The sequence below is a fragment of the Pelmatolapia mariae genome, linkage group LG2 (assembly GCF_036321145.2).
Source record: "Pelmatolapia mariae isolate MD_Pm_ZW linkage group LG2, Pm_UMD_F_2, whole genome shotgun sequence".
Classification (NCBI taxonomy): domain Eukaryota; kingdom Metazoa; phylum Chordata; class Actinopteri; order Cichliformes; family Cichlidae; genus Pelmatolapia; species Pelmatolapia mariae.
This window is the reverse complement of record NC_086228.1, coordinates 498,501-512,119: the sequence shown is the minus strand read 5'-3', so window position 1 is coordinate 512,119 and position 13,619 is coordinate 498,501. Positions and strand designations below refer to the sequence as shown.

Below are 13,619 nucleotides of genomic sequence, written 5' to 3'. Positions count from 1 at the left end.
CACACACATGTGCAGTGATGTGTGTGTGACAGTGTGTGTGACAGCCTACATGTGTGTTTTTAGCGAGTTTTCATGAGTAATGTTCAACCTTGCAGCGTGTTCTATGTAATGCATGCTCGCCCGCCCCTCTCTCTCTCGTCCTCTGCAGGGCAGTTAGCCGCATTAGCTCCCTCGCTGTCCTCAGATGACTCCTCCTCCTCCTCCTCGGCTGTCTGCTGTGTCTCTGCCTCCCCCTCCTCCCTCCCCCCCTCCTGTGACACACCAGACGATGCGTTGACTGAGCGCAGGAGAAGAAGAAAACCTCTCCCAGCCAGCCGTCCTGCCTGCTGCATGGAGGAGAAGCAGAGGAGGAAGAGGAGCAGAGAGGAGGTAAGGAGGTGTCTCTCTGTCTGACATCCGTCCTCCTCTGGCTGTCTCTCTGCTGTCTGTCTGTCTGTCCTGGCACTCTGAAACTGTCTGTTTAACCTGTCTGTCTGTCGCTCTGTCAAACTCTGTTCCTCACTCTGAGCTGTCTGTCTGTCTGCTGCTGCTCCGTAAACAACAAAAACACTGAGCTCAACTCTGAGATGCACTCACCTGGTATCAGCTGTAGCAGACTGTCCCGAACTCTGCCGGACTACAGTGGACTGTGCAGAACTCGGCTGGGTGGTATCAGACTGTCCTGAGCTCCAGTCCACTGGGGACGATTCTGCTGGACTGTAGGTGACTGTCCTGAACTGTAGAGGACTATAGAGGACCCTGCAGGGTTGTAGTGAGCCGTAGAGTGCTTGGCTGGACTTCAGCACAATATTCTGAACTGCAGTGGTCTGCAGAGGACTTGGTTGACTTTAGCAGAGTATAGAGGAGTCTGCTGGATTGTAGATGACTGTAGTGGACATTAGTGGACTGTACTGGACCCTGCTGGGTTGTAGTGGGGTGCAGTGGACTTGGTTGGACGGTAGGGGACTCTGTTGGACTTTGGTAGACTGTCCTAAAATGTAGTGGACTATAATGGACTGTGTGGGATTCTGGTAGACTACAGGAGAACTTCCTTGACGATGGATTGCAGAGGACTCTTCTGGACTTTAGCAGATTATACTGAACTGAAGTGGTCTGTAAAAGACTCGGTTGGACTGTAGTTGACTCTCATGCACTGTAGGGACCAGTTCTGGACTACAGTGGACTGTGCTGGATTCTACATGACTATAGTGGACCATAGTGGGCTGTACAAGGACCTGCTGGACTGTAGCACTGCAGAGGGCTCTGTTGGACTTGAGCAGACTATGCTGGGCTGTTTGAACTGTAGTGGAGTTTGCTGGACTTTAGCTGAGTATGTTGGACTATATTGGACCACAGGTCTGGGTCTGGGTCCATGTCTCTGGCCATTATTTATTTATAGTGAGTTCATGGATGATTATGTCAAAACTGCACACAGAGTTCTGCTCCCTGAGTTTAGTCTTTCAGGCAAAATCATACAGGAGAAGCTTTGAAAGCCCCTCATTGGACACAGACTTAGCTTTCTTGTCTTTAAGAACTCAAACGTCATCATGTTATCACATGAAACACAAGGTGTCACTGTGAGGCTGTCCCAGCACTGACACGCATTCAGTTTTAAATCTCTGCAGCAGCGTGGAACTTTCTGTGGAGATGATATTAGACACCAACACATATGCTTTTACATTTCATCATGTTTGGCCTCGAGGACAGCAGACACTTTGAACTGGAACATAGAGAACATCAGCTTTTCTCTCACTAAAGGACAAACACTGCTTCAGGATCTTCAATTCAGTTTATATAGAGCCAGTTCATAACAACAGTCGGCTCAAGGTGACGTCTCAAAGCTACAATTCAGAGTAACAAGTTACATTTTCTCGGGTTTCTCTGTATTCCCAACGTTTTTGGAAAGCTGAGAAACAAAAACAATTTAGAACAAACTTTAAATTAATAAGTTCATTAAATGATCTCTGACTTGACCAAAGTCTGGTTAGTGGCAGAAGCGAATGAGTGTTTTTACCATTTAGCCTAAAACGTTACACCAAAGGAAACACGTGAGGAAACTCTGACAGATGCTGAACACATCTGATTGTGCACATTTCGTTCATGCACTAAACAAATGTTCCCATCTTTTTGTTAAAATCGGTACAATTTTAAAGGTTTCATACAGGGCGGTGTCATCTGCATATACATACACCATCCATTCTTTATGTAACAACAGTGGATCTGGTACTGATCCCTGTGGAACACCGGAACAAAGCAAAAACCTTCAGCTGAAAGTCAGCTGCAGTTTGAATGAAACACTTTCCATGTAAATATAGTTTCTTAAATATAGTATCTTACTGACAGCTTGAGTCACAGCGGTCCCTCATTTATTGCAGGAGTTACGTTCTAAAAATAACCCGCAATAGGTGAAATCCGTGAAGTAGCAGCTTTATGTTTTACAATTATTATAGATGTTTTAAGGCTGTAAAACCCCTCACTACATACTTTATACACTTTTCTCAGACAGGCACGAACACTGTCACACGTTTCTCTCTTGTTTAAACTCTCAAAGTTCAAACCTTTGTAGAAAAATAAGTCGAGTATTATAGAATGAAACCAAAGATCAAACCCTGTTTTCAGGTCCAGAACATGGAAATAGAGCAGCTGCCAGAGAATTCAACATCAATGGATCAATGGTAGGGAAGTAGAGGAAGCAAGAAGAATGAGTTGAGTAAAGTTTGACTGTTTTGTTTCGCTTAATGCGCCTTATAGTCCGAAAAATACGGTAACTTCTAATTTCCTTTAGCATTAAGCAGAAGTCCAACTTTCTGTGCGATGGTTAGCATCTTCCTCTGCCTTTGGGTGCTACCACAGGAGCCTCTGACGGTGCAAAATGTTTCATCGACATTGTTGTGTTTGTTGGGGAGAAAACTTACAAACATACAGTACAGCACAGAGTCACACTGCTAGTGATCGAAGATTTATGTAAATTTGACAAGCTGACCGCATTCTGTACTGTACAGGAGACACGGCATGGAGGAGATTGACAGTGGTCTGCAGCCAATCAGGATGCAGAACACAATGCGCTGTAAGAAAAACAAAACAAAATAAAAAATAAAAAGCAAAGTTGCACAAAAAAAATCTGGTAAACAGCGAGGCCGCAAAAGGTGAACCGCGTTATAGCGAGGGACCAGTGTACTTCACAGTTGAAGGGTTGACAGTGAATACATTTGGAAGGATTAACAACCTCTGGCAGCTCATACATGGCCATCACACCAGCAGAGAAGCAAGGATTTCCTTTTCACCGACTCGTTCCCATCGTCTAATGGCTTTTTTGTTGAATTTAGTTTCCAAATTAAGTGTTTTCCAACTAATGAAGAGATATGAGACAAGTTCAGGCAACAAACAAGAAAAAAGAAGAAAACAGGGAGTAACAAATGCTTGAACTGCAAAGCTGTTTCATTAGTTCAGATTCATTCAGAATAGCAGAAGTTTGATTTTGGAAGTAATCCCAAAGGACGTCCCGTCTGTAGATGTAAAGTCATATAAAGTTTGAACAAAGATGCAACTTTTCAAACGGCGTGTCCCTTCTCTCAGCCCACCTGCCGTAGCTTTGCCCACACGTTGGCATCACTTTACTGTAAATGCAGCATTTCTGATTGGTGCTCAAAGCTGACTGAAGGTAAACCCTTAAATCGCTACATTTTTCACTACAGTGACTCGGGATGATTTTAAAACAACCAGAATTTCCAAACTAAAGGCGAAACAGGAAAAATAAAACCCTCCGTGGCTTCACAGCTGCCACTTACACGACCTGATCAGGTTTGTCAGTAATGATACGTCATCCTCTCTGAATCATTTGGTTCAGAAACAACGGCCCTCTGATGGAGACGTGCTCAGCACGCCATCCGCACTGTGGCTCCTCCTCCCGGTGTGCCGAGGTGCCTCACCTCGAATATTTCTGACTGAACCCTCTCGTGAGACGCTCGGTGTCTTTCCACAGACGCCAGCCGAAGCGGTCGCGATGCCCCTCGTCCGTCAGGGCGACCCGGCTGCTCAATGACTCACCCGTGAATACATTTCCTTACAAAGCCTCCGTGTTTGTGAGCCTCAGACTTCAGCTCAGTGTTTTAGACACTGATGAGTCAGACTGAACGCTGCCTCCTGATCACATGACTCTCAGCAAACACCTCTGTCTGCACTTCACCTGTTTACTTACCCACACCTCCACGTCACAGACAAACAGCTTTGAGCGTGACCTAGAGATCCAACCACTCAACAGAAAGTGAGCAAAAACGTTCACTTTCTTCTGATTGATCAACTTCTGGAAGCTTGCTGAGGGGCAGCTCCAAGATCTTCGACTGTATAAAAGCGAAGAAGTAACCTCGTCACTCAGCAGCCATCATAAGTGCATCTTATTTTGAAATGATATCTAAATGCAGCTTCATTGAAACGGTCGCGAGACAAAGACACAAAATCATCAGTCATAACTAAAAACACTGAATTCCCCAGAAACCAACCATAGTGTGGCTTTCTGAGATGATGTCACTTTGGCGTTATTATTCGTGTCACTCTCTGATCACCTGATGACACCACAGTGACATCATAATACAAAAACTGTATTTTCAAGCTTCAGCGTCAGCATTTGAGCCACCGCCATGTTGTTTTTTCATTCCAGAGGTGACCACATCTGGGTGAGAGAGCAGAGTGGTCAGTGATGATACCGGCAACATCCAATCAAAATCCTCAAATTTCTCTAAACTGAAGCTCCGCCTTCTTAGTAAAGGTGAAGAGCTCAATTTTTAGCCATATTTAATTTGAATATTGAACACTTTGACATTTACTATACAAAATAAAAAGATAAGTTCTTTACACTGAAGTCAAAGACTCTTCAAACAGACACCTCGGCTACTCTCTGCAAACATCATTTAAAAGTCTGACCACTCGTTTTGGGTCTAAATCTTACCTGAGCGATAAGAAAGCTTCATGAACTTGGACTAAAACCTGTGGTCAGTTTGACTTTTTCTCTCTGCACTCAGACTTACAATGAAAACAAAACTGGAAGGAATATTTATCTCCAACGTGTTAAAAACATCAGTGTTTGAACGGCTGTTCGATCTGTTTAATGGGTTTAAATAAAGTTATCTCAGGTTTGAATGGGTGGACCTGATGTTTCTGACGCCCTGTGTTTGAGTGCGCTCAGTGTTTTTGTTTGTTGGACTCTAGAGGCGCAGCAGGTTTGAGGTTTTCCTGTTGCCGTGTCGGCGAGCAGGCGTGGGTTAAACGTGTCCTCGGTTTGTTCTGTGGGCACGTGAGACGCCGTGAGGGTTTGACCTCTCCTCTTTTTGTCTCCCTCTCTACATTTCAGCTGTTTCTCTGGACCGAGCTGATCTGCATCTTAATGATTGACCACCTCCTTCTCAACCTGAACCCCCCGCCTCCTTGCTGACCTTTGACCTCACTGTTTGTTCTGCACCAGCATTATGGACCTCAGACTTTTTGGAGGAACTGTCTGCAGCATCCCCGACACCTAAACGCCCCACTGTCTGCATCCGTCAGCCCAGCTCTGGCTCATCAGGACCGTCGTCAAACCGCCGTCCACTTCCCGTTGCGACCTCAGCGAGCCGACGGCCTCCACCATGTCGGAGGGGCTGCTGCAGGTGGAGATCCCCGACTTCGGCAGCAGCGTGTTGGGCAGCCTGAACGAGCAGCGGCTGCTGGGTCACTACTGCGACGTCTCCATCCTGGTGCAGGGTCAGGCCTTCAAGGCGCACCGGGCTGTCCTCGCTGCCTCCTCGCTCTACTTCAGAGATCTGTTCAGCTCTGCGGCCGACTCCTCCTCCTCTTCCTCCGACTCCTCCTCCCAGGCGGTGTTCGAGCTCCCGTCCTCAGTGACGCCGACGTGTTTCCAGCAGATTCTGTCTTTCTGCTACACGGGGCGCCTCAGCATGGCGGCCAGCGAGCAGCTGGTGCTCATGTACACCGCCGGGTACCTGCAGATCCAGAACATCGTGGAGCGCGGTATGGAGCTGATGATGATGAAGGCTTCCTCTGCCTCCTCACCGCTCTGCTGTGACTCACAGGTGGGTCTAAACAGAGGTTAGTGGGAGACAGCAGCATCTAGTGGACATCAGGAGAACTGCAGCTGCCACAGGAGACTGTTTATGTGTTTTTCTTCTCTTTGTAACTGTATTTAAACGTTTGTGTTTACAGACAACCTCAGCAGACGAGCTCGGGAGCTTTGACACTCAGACAGCCCAGCAGCAGCAGCAGCACGGCGCCCCCCAGCTGCAGGAAGTGAGTCCAGACCAGCCGGCGTTGAGCCCCGAGGAGCTGCTGCTCGCCGTCAGCAGGATCAAACAGGAGCGAGCTGACACGCCTCCTGCAGAGGAGGCCGGAGGAGCAGCAGGAACAGGAGGAGGAGAGGAGACCAGGTGAGGAAATGGCTCAGAAATGTTTTCTCAGTGTTGGAAAGATTATTCCAAACCGAGTCAGAGACGTCTGCCCAGTCCAGACGCAGAGGGTGGAGGACCGCCCACCTGTTCAGTAACCAGACGGAAAAGAAAGAACAAATGATGCTTTATGTGTGTCATACATGACGTATTTATCTCATATCACACTTACTTAACGTCTGCGTGGATGACTGCAGGAAATCTTCAGGGAGAATTCCCACACATGCTTTCCAGGCCTCTCTCACCTCGGATGGGACGACTTCCTGCACTGCTGAACTGAGCTGTGGATCCAACACTTCGCTGTAATGGAAGCAATGGGGGAGATGGTGTGGCACAAACACACCCACTTCATTCAGGAGATGACAGGGGGGAGGGTCTACTTTGTGACTGATGAGTTGATGACCAATGAGGGTGCAGGGTCACAAAGTGGATAGATCCATCTTTTATACTGTCAGGTTTTTGCCTAACTCTACGTATGAAGTTTGATGTTGTGTATGAGGCGACCTGGATTAAATATACCTTTGTACCTGTGACTGATCCCTGAGATTTGAATCCCAGATAAATGGATGCCACCCTCAGCTGTGTACCTGGGACGAGTGCTTGGCCCTTGATGAAGGTTTGTGATGTCATTCTTCTCCTGCTGGTTCTCTCCTCAGAGTGGACATTGCAGCAGAGCTCCAGTCCTCCAGGAGCACGGCTTTGTGTTACCTGAGTGCAGGTGGAGGGCTGGTTCCGGGTCTGCAGTCCTACCTGCTGGCAGGCGGGGGTCGCTCCAGTCCAGGAGGATCCAGTCTCCCCACAGACTCTCCCCCATCCCACCCACCCACCGAGGAAGAGCTGGAGGAAGATTACTACAGCAACGCTGTACACCCCGGACTCTATCAGCACATCTACGGACACCCCGGAAACCCCTACAGTGAGTATTTATCCACCACCCAAATCAATATCAATTATACATCACAAAATAACAAGAACAGTTCCTCAAGGTGCTTTATATTGTAAGGTAAGCAGCCTATAATAATGCAGAGAAACCCCAACAATCACATGACCCCCTATGAGCAAGCAGTTGGTGACAGTGGGTCATCCCTGCCACAGACTGGGTTAGGCTCCAGCCCCGCGCCACCCTGAGAAGGATAAGAGGAAGAGAATGGATGGATGCAGTAAAACGTTGGTGTTCAGTTTAATACCTCATCTAAAACAAAAAGGCAGTAATTGATAACAGAAGTCACACGGGCACTTCCTTTGAAAAATATGCAAAACATTTTCTTTTTTATTCAAATAGCATCCTGTAAACAGGGGCTCCGGTTACCCAATTCTCCTGTTTCCAAGGATATGTTTGCTGCCCTGAACTGATTCAAGCAGGCCTGTAGTTCAGTTTTGGTCACTTCTGACCATTTCAAAGTGATTAGAGAGAACCCCCCCCTACAAAAGCATTTGAGCCAGCCACGCTGAGGACAAATGAAACATGCTAAATAAGTTGTTGTCTTGAGTTAGCGGGGCCTACGCTACCTTCTGCACCGGCTACAGGGGCCTGGCTAGCTACGGTTGTTTCGAGGGTGCTGGAGTCTCCAATTCAGTGATCCTGGCCTCCAGAGCTCCAGACAGGCTGCATTTATTACAAGTATCATTACTGCTAAAGGAGGCTGAGGAGTAACTGAACAAAGTGCAGGAGGAACGGGTGAAGAGGCCATGCTAGCGAGTCAGCTACAAGCTAAGCTAAGCTAGCAAATCCTTAAAGACACAGTGAGTGAGGGACCGAGCAGCGAAGACACACAGGACACAGGAGAAATGTCTCCAAAGTGGGATTTTTTTATTTTACCCCCTAAAAAGTTTAAAAAGACAAAGTTCAAAATATAATTAATGGGCCCGTAAAAGAGGTCAGCTAAATATAACTCTACTCAAAAAGCGACCTACAGAAACGTAACTACCCAAACAAAGTAGACACAACTTAACTCACAAACTGACCTAAACACAAACACACAGCAGGGTAACCTTTACGGGGTTTGTCCAAACCGTTTACACACAACAGGGGAAACAGAGCAAACACCAAGACTAACTACACAAAACAACACTAAACCTAAAACAGTTGTGTTGGAGTTTAGAAATGAATGAATGATATGACTGAAATAAACCAGACTAATGAGGTGAGTGTGTGGACTGATTCCAGCCGTCACACAGTCACTGACACTGTAAGGATGATGTGTGTGTGAATATGTGAAGATTACACTACGAAGTAAGACGTTAGAGCGGGTAAAGGTTTTGGGTCCTTTTGTCCACGAACTTTCCTAACAGGACGATTCTCGAGGTGTTACCATGGTGACTGCCGTTTTGGTCATTTTCTGTGTTTTTAGTGTCACTTCATTGACTCCCCAACAGGACTTGTTAACGTTCAGCTCATACAGGCCCCACTGATGTCACATATTAACTCAAACAGGTGAGTTTTGGTCATTTTACTTCCTGGGATTCCTGACGCTCGCTCCCCTCCCTGTTTCTCATTGGTTCAGTCCAAGAGAAGATGGAGATGCTCCCCCTCCCATTGGCTAATGAGCGTCGGCCCTGCGTGCTGGTTGGTCGGGACAACATGGCACTTCCCGCCAGTCTGATCAGTCAGATTGGGTATCGGTGCCACCCGTCACTCTACACCGAGGGAGACCCAGGAGAGAAGGTGGAGCTGGTGGCAGGTAGGACAACAGAACACCTGTCCAACTGTATCTAAGACACCTGTAACCCAGCGTCATGTGACACACGCTCACCTCTGTGTTTGTGTGTTCAGGTTCAGGTGTGTTCATGACCCGAGGTCAGCTGATGAACTGTCACCTGTGTGCTGGAGTCAAACATAAGGTGCTGCTCAGGAGGCTGCTAGCAACCTTCTTTGACAGGTGAGCTCTTACCTGGGTGAGTCACATGGATGCAGCAGCTTAGTTTAAAGAAAACATAAAGGTTGTGGTGCCTTGTGGCTGGTTTAACTAAACCAGGATTAGGAACTAAAGGTAAGTTTGTTGAATCCAGGTATTTGATTTTCCTGTTAAAGTTTAAAGAATCAAACATTTATTTTTTCTGTTTTTAGGTACCTTACATATCTGATGAAAGTTTTAAAAGTATTGCTACAAACATGAGATTACTTCCTCAGCACAGATGGACAGAAGTGTTTATGACATCATTGATGAGCTGATGCTACGCGCAGATTTCCTGATGTTTTACTTTGTGCATCAAGCAAAAATCAAATTCTATGCAACAGTCTCTGACTGGAAGAAATGTGTTTAACATTTGAACCTATGTTCTGCATATTCCAGCATATAAAATAAAATCATGTTCAGTGTCAGGTTGTTCTCTGAACACCAGGCTGCCAACTTCAGGACTTCCTCTCTGCAGGCTGCCTCGTCTCCTTTTGAGATGAGTCCGTGGTGTCATCAGCAAACTTGATGATGAGATTGTTGTTGTGGGTCGAACTGCAGTCGTGGGTGTAGAGAGAATACAGGAGGGGGCTCAGCACACAGCCCTGTGGGGAGCCGGTGCTCAGTGTGTGAGTGGAGGAGAGATGAGGGCGGAGCCTCACAGTCTGGGGCCAGTTTGTGAGAAAGTCCTTTATCCAGGCACATGTGAGAGGAGGGAGACCAAGAGTGACCAGTTTGATGATGAGGATGTCTGGGATGATTGAAGGCTGAGCTGTAGTCCACAAAGAGCAGTCGGACGTAGCTCTGCCGCTGTTCCAGGTGACTCAGCACAGCCTGGAGGGCGATGGCGATGGCGTCTTCTGTGGATCTGTTCGTGCAGTATGCAAACTGGTGGGGGTCAGATTCTGGGGGGAGGTAATCCTTGATGTGCTGAAGGACTAGTCTCTCAAAGCATTTCATGATTACCGGCGTGAGGGCCACAGGGCGGTAATCATTCAGGCTGGTGATGGGAGACGTCTTCAGCACTGGGATGATTGTGGCTGATTTTAGACAGGATGGGATGGCTGCCTGATCCAGTGAGAGGTTGAAGATTCTGGTGAAGATGAGGGTGAGCTGGTGGGCACATGCTCTTAGCACCTTGCCAGGTACTACATCTGGACCGGCACCCTTCCTGGGGGTCACTGCTAGGAGCACACGTCTGACATCGTGCTCTGTTACAGTGAGTGGAGCAGGAACCAGGTGAGGATGAGGATGGGAGCAGGGCTGAAGCAGATGAGTCCTGCTGTTGTGGTGTTTCATAGCGGGCGAAGAAGCTGTTTATTTCCTCTGCCGGCTGCACACTCAGGTTTTCTGTTTTCACAGCCTCTGTGGTTGATGATGTCTTGTGCCACACCTCCCGTGTGTTGGTGCTGGACAGCTAGGACTCGAAGCTTTCTTTATGGTCTGTCTTGGCTTTTTTGATTCCCCTTTTCAGGTCAGCTCGAGCAGCCCTGTACAGAGCTCTGTCACCTGACCTGAAGGCGGCGTCACAGTTTTTGAGGAGTGATCGGACCTCGCTGGTCATCCAGGGTTTTTGGTTTGTCCACAGTCATATTTCCAATACAGAACTTGATATAGTCCAGCACCAATCCTGTGAAAGTTTCTAGGTCCTGGTGTTCAACTATGTCCCAGTCTGTCTGTGTGAAGCAGTCCTGTGGTTTGGAGAGAGTCTTTGTAGTGGGCCTGGCACTGCGTCTGAGGGGGGTGTAGGCTGGGGAGAGCAGGAGGGAGAGGTGGTCGGACTGGCCGAGGTGGGGGAGGGGCATGGCTCTATATGCATGCTTGATGTTGGAGTAAATATGATCTAGAGTGTTCTCTCCCCTGGTGGGACATTTGACGTCCTGACAAACCTTTGGGAGTCACCTGTAATTATGTTTGATGTTTCAGAACTTTCCCCCCATGAGCCCCGAGGCCCACAGTAACATTAGAGCGCACCTGCTGATGTTTCACTGACATACAAATGCCTTCGAAAGGCGTTTTTACGCCGACGTCGTTAATGACCGTGTGAACTGATGGATGACCCGTGTGTCACGCGTGGATGAATGTCTGGATTCGTCCTGATGTGAAACCTGATGGTCAGAAACTCACGTTTATCAATCAGTCATATTTATGTGCCTCTAAAACGCTTATCGACCCAGACGCTGTGACATCATCAGACACCATGTGACCCTGGGCTGTATGAGATCTTCCAGAAGCTTCTGACAGTCGGCAGCAGCTGCTTTACATAACAGCTCAGTCACACGTCTCGGAGTGGGAGGGGGAGGGGAACCTACAGCTGGTATAGGTGCTGATTGGGTTGTTATGGTTTCCATAGAAACACGCTGGCCAATAGCTGCGGGACAGGGATCCGCTCCTCCACCAATGATCCGAGCCGGAAGCCCCTGGACAACCGAGTGTTAAACACTGTCAAACGTAAGACACACACACTCACACACAGACACGCCGGTTCAGCTATCTTAGTGAGGACCTTCACTGACATAATGGTTTCCCTAACCCTAACCATTAAAAATGAATGCCTAACCCTAACTCTTACCCTAAACCTGACCATAGCCTAATTGTAACCCTGACACTAAAACCACAGTTTGAGCCTCAAAAACACCTTCAAACTTGTGAGGACCGGTGAGTGTGTGTCCTCACGAGTGACTGTAGGTTCTCACAAGTATACTAGAATGCAGATTTCGGTCCTCACAAAGATAGCTAGACAGGAACACACACACACACACACACTGTGAGTCATGATTTCTGCCTTTTATTGTATTTTAAAAAGTATTGAGATTCTCTCCCCCCCCCCCCCCCTCCTCCTCCTCAGTGTACTGTCAGAACTTTGCTCCTAACTTTAAGGAGAGCGAGATGAACGTCATTGCAGCCGACATGTGCACCAACGCCCGCAGAGTCCGCAAACGTTGGCTCCCAAAGATCCAGTCTCTCCTCCCCGAGGGCCTCCCCGCCTCTGCAACCTCCCACCCCCGTAAGGGTAAGAAAGGAGGAGCAGGTGGAGGAGGTGGGAGTCAGGGGGCAGAGTCGGTGGCACAGTCCAGTGGAAGCCCCTTTGAGCTGGACCTGCGGCAGCTCAGCGCATCCTACCTCGGCCTGGAGGCCCCGCTGTATGCTGAGCGGCGCGAGAGGGAGGCAGCAGGGGAGAGGGAGAAGGAGGCCCCAGCCACCCTCCTGCCTCACCTGCAGTTTGCTGGGTCCCGTGGAGGAGGAGGGGCCAGCGGGGGGCAAGTGGAGGAGGGAATGATGGGAGGTGAGGCGGAGGGGGACGGGAGGCTACAGACTGAACAACCGCCAGACCTCCCCCTCTCCCTATCCTCCTCCTCCTCTTCCTCCTCATCCTCCTCACACCCCTCCCCCCAGCCTGCGGAGCCCGCCCCTCCTCACAGGGCATTGGCTGACACAGATGAGCGAGGGGTGGAGCCTCTGGAAGACAGCCAATAAGCTTTCTAATGCATCTGCCTACCTGTATGTAAATAACACAATAGCTACCTGTCCCCCCACCCGTCTGTCTGTCTGTCTGTCCTCTCGTCCGTCTACCTGTGTGTTCCCCTACCTCACTACCTGTCCACCTGTCTACCTCTCTGCCCCGTCTGTCTGACTACCTGTCTGTCTGCTCGGCTCTGCTGCATGCTAACAGCCTCCTGCAGTCCAGCACACAGGCCCATAGCAACAGGACTGATGATGATGATGATGATGATGATGATGATGACGATGATGATTATACTCACTCTGATAACAACAATAAAGCTTCTTGATAATCAGATCTGCTGTTTCTGTTTGATTTGTGCACCAAACAAAGTTTCCAAAAGTTCAGAGGGAACCGATACGCTAACACTACAAAGAGCTGCTAAAACAACCAAAACAATACGCTAAAGACACGTTTATACACAACACATGCTGAAATAGTACAGATGTATTTGAAAACTACAGAAAATAGTTAAAGACTACAAAAATCAATAAAGCACCACAAAGTAATGTTAAAAAAGAACCAAAGCACAAGAAATATTAATACTACTGTAAAATGCTAAAAGATTACAAATGTACAGAAAATACTTAAATAATTAAAATACTATAAAGAAATGTAAAAAAAAGATAAAAGATGACCAAAATACTAAATGACTAGGAGATTCTAAAATGCTATATATGTCAAAAAAACATTGTGTATGTTTCTGTTCTGTGTCCTGTGTGCTGTTTGTATATGTGTTTTTCTTGCTGCTGTTACAACCAAATTTCCCCTTGTGGGACAATTAAAGGTTTATTCTATTCTATTTAAAATAGT

At 47.7% G+C, this 13,619-nt stretch overlaps 1 protein-coding gene across 1 annotated transcript; it reads left to right on the top strand.

Annotated features, from left to right (window-relative positions):
- Positions 1-242: 242 nt before the first annotated feature.
- LOC134638596 (nucleus accumbens-associated protein 2-like) lies at positions 243-13,112 on the top strand. The gene is made up of 8 exons (XM_063489334.1): positions 243-369; positions 5,327-6,041; positions 6,172-6,392; positions 7,067-7,326; positions 8,915-9,091; positions 9,184-9,289; positions 11,658-11,755; positions 12,153-13,112. The coding sequence occupies exons 2-8, from the start codon at positions 5,598-5,600 to the stop codon at positions 12,779-12,781; spliced, it is 1,935 nt and encodes a 644-aa protein (XP_063345404.1). The 5' UTR covers positions 243-369; positions 5,327-5,597; the 3' UTR covers positions 12,782-13,112.
- The last annotated feature ends 507 nt before the right edge of the window (positions 13,113-13,619 follow it).

Bases quoted from the DNA above. Each gene is read 5' to 3' on its own strand.
- LOC134638596 (XM_063489334.1), top strand. From the start codon at position 5,598: ATGTCGGAGGGGCTGCTGCAGGTGGAGATCCCCGACTTCGGCAGCAGC. The intron at 6,042-6,171 runs GTGGGTCTAAAC...TTGTGTTTACAG, and splicing joins CGCTCTGCTGTGACTCACAG to ACAACCTCAGCAGACGAGCT. The intron at 7,327-8,914 runs GTGAGTATTTAT...TCATTGGTTCAG, and splicing joins ACACCCCGGAAACCCCTACA to TCCAAGAGAAGATGGAGATG.